Source organism: Chiloscyllium plagiosum, unplaced genomic scaffold (assembly GCF_037043375.1).
Source record: "Chiloscyllium plagiosum isolate Xiang-an unplaced genomic scaffold, Cpla_swu_hap1 HiC_scaffold_38, whole genome shotgun sequence".
Taxonomy (NCBI): domain Eukaryota; kingdom Metazoa; phylum Chordata; class Chondrichthyes; order Orectolobiformes; family Hemiscylliidae; genus Chiloscyllium; species Chiloscyllium plagiosum.
The window spans coordinates 31,679,048-31,686,454 of NW_028270176.1; the positions used below are offsets into that span (position 1 = coordinate 31,679,048).

The 7,407-nt window shown below is 43.9% G+C and overlaps 1 protein-coding gene across 1 annotated transcript; it reads right to left on the minus strand.

Moving 5' to 3' along the window:
- Positions 1 to 5,797: 5,797 nt before the first annotated feature.
- Positions 5,798 to 6,514, minus strand: LOC148139394 (putative G protein-coupled receptor 139). The gene has a single exon (XM_087980923.1). It carries the CDS (start codon positions 6,512 to 6,514, stop codon positions 5,798 to 5,800), a length of 717 nt encoding a protein of 238 aa, XP_087837049.1.
- Positions 6,515 to 7,407: the final 893 nt, after the last annotated feature.

Below are 7,407 nucleotides of genomic sequence, written 5' to 3' on the forward strand. Positions count from 1 at the left end.
AAGTATACAAATTCAAGTTGATCACCAACAATGATACTGTATGGCTCGGTGTTAACACATGGACTGGGGATGTTAACACTTACCAATGAACATGGAGCAGTTGTTAAGGAAGTGATGAGGGAAATGAGCAGGGTATTTAAAGTTGGTCACAAAGTAAGTAAAGGCAGCTTTCCACCTGATGGAGCAACTGAAAGTTTGAGTTCTTGTGTGATCTAACGACTGAAATGACTTGCGTCACAGAAAGGTCAGTTGTGATAGTTTCTGTATAACGTGAAATTCAAAGTTGTATCAAGAAAGCAGAGAAACATTCAAGATGGTCAGAACAGTGCCAGCTTTTCTCAATGGTGTTTGGAATGGAAAGTGAACCCAGTTAGGCTTCAGTTTGATAAACCCTTGGTTACACTTGATCTGTGTAAGTTCATCACTGTGAAAGGGACCGTTCCGCAGGAAGATGGTACTGGGCTTTGGAGAATGTACAGTGTGGATTCAGCTGGGATGGGATTATGTGTGTGGAAAGGGGGAAACAGGAACGGGTGTGTGACTGGGGCATGAAGTCTTAAAATTTGATCCAAATGCATTGAAGGACTGCCATGATAAAGTAGATCATTCAGACAGAGTGGGGATCTGGAAACCTTCCCCCCAATCACTAACCATGCTGGGAATGAATTGCATCATGCATTGTTAGCACGGGCACAATTCTCTTGTACAAACAGATAAAGGATGAGTGAGGAAAATTGAGCTGCACCATCTGACTGAATGATACGCTGTACCAGTGGGCTTCAGAATTCACCCTTTCTGGGTCTCTGAAAGTGGGGTCCAACTGTCCCTTTCAACAGGGGTTTTTCAGGGAGAGCAGAGGAGAGATGAGAGAGAGCTGTTCGATCTCCTCTGCTCTCTCTCCAGTGCAATTACATCCCTCCGGAAATGTGCAGTTTGCTGTCTGTGGTCGAACCAAGTTTATCCCACTGTGCACTGGCAATCAAGCCCCACTATTTACTGAGTCATCAAAAAGGTGAAGGTTTATTTAAAGCAACAAATTGTCCAACTATACACATCGTATTAAAAGAATATGGGCCTGCAGCTTTCTTTGCTATTTAACTGTTTAATATAATCAAACTAGTTTAAACCAATGACAAAAATTGCCGTGTTGAATTGCCAACCTGTAATGAAAGTTTAATTGTTAGCTCTTTTATGTAATCCCATTCAGACAAGCAAAAACAGAGAAGAGACAAATATTATGTTTTGTTATAAAATTTCAAGCAGGAAACCCCATTCAATAGTTCCCGTTGAGATGGCCGAGACTGATATGTTGTTCTCTTTCAGATTCTTTCGATTCCTTCCAAATGTTTGATGATGACATGAGTTTGTAGGAACAGCAATTCTCAATTTCCCATTCGCTGTTTGAAAATGTGTTGTTTCTGTGTCTCTGGAAGTAACTTCCAATTGTCCTTTTTAACAGAGGATTTTCAGAGAGAACAGAGGAACGCTGAGAGGGATTACCGATCTACCAGAGTGTCTTCATTCAGTTCCCCAGGCAGAAAGGGCAGAAAGTGATACGCATGCTCTGTCTTCGCAGGCTGGTTCTGAACCCTGTATTCTCCACACAATGGGCTGTCGTGAGTGAGCAAGAGATTGTTACTTTGCTGAGCTCTCCTGAACACACAACTGGTGTATGTTGTAAAATGAATTCAAATAGTGTTTCTGATCATAATGGCACTGAATGCACACACATACATACACACTCACACTCAAACGTACGTACACATTCTCACACACAAACAAACACACTCACAAACGTACACTCACACACACACATGCAGATACGCACACAAACACACGGACAAACCCAGACTCTTTCTGTCTCTATTTTTGGATTAGTTTCTTCTTTAAAGAGAAAACAATGAATATAAAACTCACAACTTTGATAGTCGTTCTCTTGTCCATTTCCTACACAGTGTCCTTTTGTTAAAAGCAACACCTTTTCCTACTTGGATCCATGAACCAACAAAACAAAAGTGCTCTTTTGAATCCACCACTGTGAACAGAAATGTGGAGGAGACGGTGTTGGACTGGGGTGGACAAAGTCAGAAGTCACACAACACCAGGTTATAGTCCAACAGGGTTATGGAGCGCTGCCCCTTCATTAGATGAAGGGAGAGTGAAGCTCACGGACACAGAATTTATGGACAGAAAGATCAAGGGGATGCAGAGAGATCAAAAGATCACACAAGTCCCTGCAGGTGACCAAGGGTGTTAGACAGTGTGAGGAAAGTGTCATCAGCTGAAAAACGAGGGAAGGGATGCCCTATAATCCGACTAAATGAGGCAGAGAGATAATGACAAACAAGTTAATAAGAAGGTGGTGCTGGAGACAAACCAAATGATTGAAATAACATGGAACACAAACAGAAGCTGCTGGAAAAGCTCAGCAGATCCAGCAGCATCTGTGAGGGGAAGCAGAGGAAGGGTCACCGGACCTGAAAGGTTACCTCAGATTTTTCAGTAGAAATTGGCAATTGTTGGGTAGTATCCAATCTTGTGTTGTTGTAGTGTCTGCACAGTCTCGCTAATATACCATGCCTCGGAGAATCCTTACCCATAGATGGATTCAAGTGATAGAGTGCACTTCATCGTCCAGTACTTCCCTGGAGCAAAGAGACTATACCATGTCCCTCAGCCTTAAACACGTCATTAACGACAACAAACATCTCACCAAGGGTCAGCCATTCACCTCCACTTCTCACCTTCAAACAACCACCAAATCTTAAACAGACCATCGTTCCCAGCAAACTGCCCAGCCTTCAGGATCACCACACAAAACACCACACAACCCTGGCACAGCACCCTCTGCAAAACATGTCAGATCATCGACATGGATACTACTATCACATTGGGAACACAACCCACCATGTGCATGGCAGGTACTCATGTGACACAGCCAGCATTGTCTACCTCATACACTTGAGGTAATGATGCCCTGAGGCTTGGTATATTTGTGAGATCATGCAGACACGACAACAATGGATGAATGGACACAGTGCAACTATGACCCAGTCAGGACTGTTCTCTCCCAGTCGGGGGACAGTTCAGTGCTCAAGGACATTCAGCCTCCCATCTTCGGGTAAGCATCCTTTGAGATGCACAATAATGCGGAATCGCTGAACAGAAACTTTGAGCCAAGTTCTGTATCTATGAAGAGGGCCTCAATTGTGATCCTGGGTTCATGTTGCACTACATGTGACTCCAATGTCCTGTTCTGTGTCTGTAAAATCTTCCTTACTATCCAGTTTTGACACCATCACCTTGATAATTTGTTATGATCCCATCATCAGAATTAGTTTGTACAGTTTTAGATGGCATGTTACTTAGGATACACACTTGGCATGTGACTCTTTTACCCATCAAGTTACTCCAGCTGTTTAGTTGCTCTCCAGCACAATGTGATATTTGATTTTTTTGGAATTATCTCTCTGCCTTAATTAATCAGATCATAGACCATCCCTTCACTTGTTACTCAGCTGTTGACACTTTACTCACAATGTCTGTCCCTTTCGATCACCCACAGAGACTTGTTATGCAGCCTGTCGACACTCCCACTCACACCATGTGTACGATCTTTATATCGGTCTGCCTATAAATTCTGTGTTCTGTGTGTTTCCCTCCTCTTCACCTGATGAAGGATCAGTGCTCCGAAAGCTTGTGATGTCAAATAGCCCTGTTGAACTGTAACCTGGTGTTGTGTAGATTCTAATGTTCTCCACCCCAGTCCAACACTGGCACCTCCACATTGTAATGGACAGAGATGAACGACTTTGTCTTTAGACACGGAGAGAAGAAGAGGAAGAGACACCTGGAGGGTTCAGTGAAGGTAAAAGGAGTGGGAGAGAAGGGAAGTTAGGATGAGGTGATGGCCTTGTGCAGTTATCACAGGCTGTTCATCCAACCACTCAGAAAATGTTCTGGGAACCTGAATCCAAATTTCACCAAGGAGATTTCCCAACACTAAAAATCTGGAATTAACTGGCCCAGTGGCTCGCCATGCTGCCTTACAGCGCCAGGGACCCAGGTTCGATTCCCACCTCGGGTGACTGCCTGTGTGGAGTTTGCACATTCTCCCCGTGTCTGTATGGGTTTCCTCCAGGTGCTCCGGTCCCCTCCCACAGTCCAAAGGTGTGTAGGATAGGTGAATTGGCCACGCTAAATTGTCCCATAGTTTTCAGGGATATATAGGTTAGGTGCATCAGTCAGAGGTAAATATAGGATATAGTGGAATGGGTCTGGGTGGGTTTCTCTTCGGAGGGTCACTGTGAAGTTGTTGGGCCGAAGGACTGTAAGATTCTATGTAATGCGTAACCTTGGGGGCATCATGGTGGCTCAGTGGTTAGCACTGCTGCCACACAGCACCAGGGACCCAGGTTTGATTCTAGCCTCAGGCCACTGTCTATCTGGAGTTTACACATTCTCTGCCCGGGTTTCCTCCAGATGCTCCAGTTTCCTCCCACAATCCAAAAGACGTGCAGGTCAGGTGAATTGGCCATGCTCAATTGCCCATAGTGTTAGGTGCATTAGTCAGGGGTACATACGCATCAGGGGAATGGGTCTGGGTGGGTTACTCTTTGGTGGGTCATTGTGGACTTGTTTGGCTGAAGGGTCTGTTTCTGCACTGTAGGGAACCGAATCAAGTATCTCAAAAGGAAGATTTTACAGACATAGAACAGTATAGTGGGGTTATGTTCAATGTGACATGAACCCAAGATCAGAGTTGAGGTTTTCTGCATGGTTACAGGACTTAGCTATCAGTTTCTGCTTGGCAATTCTGTGTTGTTGTTTATCTCGAAGGCTGCCGTGGAGAACACATACCTGAAGATCAGAGGCTGAATATTCTTTACCTCTGAAGGAGGGAGCAAACATTCCTGTCTGGGACATTGTTGCACGGTGTCCATTCATCAGTTGCCATAGTGTCTGCCTGGTCTCACCAATGCAATCAAAAGAAACATTCCTTGGTTTTTGGCAGATACAAAAAGCTCTCGTTCACTCATCTCCTTCAGAGCAGGGAGAACGGCCATTCCTGCGCAGTCTGACCCTACATGTGGCTCCAGAACCACAGGAATGTGCCTCACTCTGAACTACTCCCAGGAAAGTTAGGGATGGGTCATAACTGCTGGTCTAACCAATCCCAGTGATATCTCTTGAATGAATGAACACAGTTGTGAATGAATGACAGAACCAACAGATGGAGAGAATGAGAAAGGAATGGAAGTAAAAAGAGAGATGTGGACAAATTATGAATGTTTGAGGGGAGAAATAGCTTCCATGAATTGTCTCATGTTGAACGTATCATATTAAGCATTAAATGATTTGTTTCCTGGTGAATATTTTGAGTGTGCTTGATTGTAATTCATCTGACATTTGTAAAGGGAATCAAGGAAGATCAAGACACAACATTCATAACATGCATTTTTCTTCAGGTTGTGTCTACATGAAATAGGATGGCAAATTTGTGAAAGTATAGATGTCAAACAAAGACACAATGCCCACAAGATGTATTTTTCTTCACTTTTATTTCTTTCCCCCTGAGTACTCTCTCACACATGGACAGAAGCATCCCCAATGTTTTGTGAAGGAGAGAAAAGGAGGTGAGGGAAGTTTTCCACGTCCCATGGCTCAAGTAGACAATTTCGCCTCTTCATCTCTTTACGTGGAGAAAAACAGGGGAATTCAGGTGAGAGGTGAAGATTGGAGAGAGCTCAGAGATGGGCACAAACTGTGTGGGGTGCTTCAGTCTCAGTCACTTTCCTTACTTTGATGTAGGGATACATTCACGGATGAGAGTGAAGGGATATTTCAGAGCCCTCTTCAGCTCCTCTCTGAATTTACTCTGGGTCAGGGCATAAAGGGCAGTGTTTGTACAGGAGCTCAGGTAGAAGAGCACAGTCCCAGATATGTCAGCGATCATAACAGGATGGTCATAACTCGGGTAAAAATGGTTGTTGGTAATCTTCATCAGTAAGAAAACACTGACCTTGGGCATCCACAACAATATAAAACTGCCCGAGACAACAAACAGCAGGATGATGGATTTCCGCCTGTTGACCATCTCTGCATCTCCTCTCTGGTCCCTGTTACTGGGAGCTCGAAGACCCCTGCGTGCCCGGTTTGCCAAGATCATGTGCCTGACGGTCAGAGCATTGAACAGCAGGATCAGGAGGTAGGGGATCAATGGGTTCAGCAACTGGTGGAACCAGAAAAATGCCACCCATCCTGGCAAGGTATAGAACTCTGGTCTGATGCCACAGCCCCAGGGTACACCACCCCATGTGCCCAAAGATTTGTATTTGTAGTAAAATGGAATGTTCCTCAAAATGCTCACAGAACAAACAATGGTCACCACCATGGCTGCTGTTCTGGCAGAGCAATATCTGGCTTTCAGATTGTGACAACAAATGGCCACAAAGCGGTCAATAGTGAAAGCGATGGTCAACCAGACGGAGCAGTCAATAGCAGCATAGCCCATGATGACGTTAAACTTGCACATTCCTGTGTAAAACAGGAAGGAAACTGGGAAATATTTGAAACCAAGAGTTTTGAGTATTACATTGAATACAATGACCAGGAGATCCGCTGTTGCCATGGAAATCAGGTAGATAGATATACCTTTGGTGATGCCACAGTTTCCACGAGAGAGGATCACAATTGTCAATAAATTTGCTGGAAGACAGATTGAAACATTATTCCAGGTGTGTGATTGTCAACATTCCCCTTGTTTTGGACCAGGCCAGACCCACTGAAAACATTTAGACAAGGTAGCCTATACCCTATCTTTTTCTCATTTTAAATGGAGATGTGAAGTGAATATTCCAGGTGTGATGCAGCTGGTCAAACCACTCGGCTTAAAATAAAACAGAATTTATTTAAAAACTACCATTGAAACCTGAACAAAAGAAAGCAGAATTTAGAATATGTTAACTATTGGAAAACCTAACAACCTGGCACACAATAGAACTAATTAACTGTTCCAATCTAGTAACATCCCATAAACACACCCCTTGGCACAAAGGGAAATTTAAACACAGATTCTTTCAGGCAGGAGGGAACAGCATCCAGAAAGATATTTCAGAGAACGGCAGAGGTATCCTTTACTAAAGCTTCTAACCTTTCATGTGACTGCTACAGTTACAAAATGAGAAAAAACCTGAACTGGGAGAACTAGCCTCTCGCCTTCCATTGTTAAACTTAACTCTTCGGCACCTCTGCCTTTCCAGTCTCTCTGCAAAAAATCCAAGCACAGAAGTGGAATGGTGGGTTAGTAAGTTTGCCAATGACACAAAAGTTGATGGTGTTATAGATAGTGTCGAGGGCTGTTGCAATGTACAATGTAGAACTGGGCTGAGAAGTGGCAGATGGAGT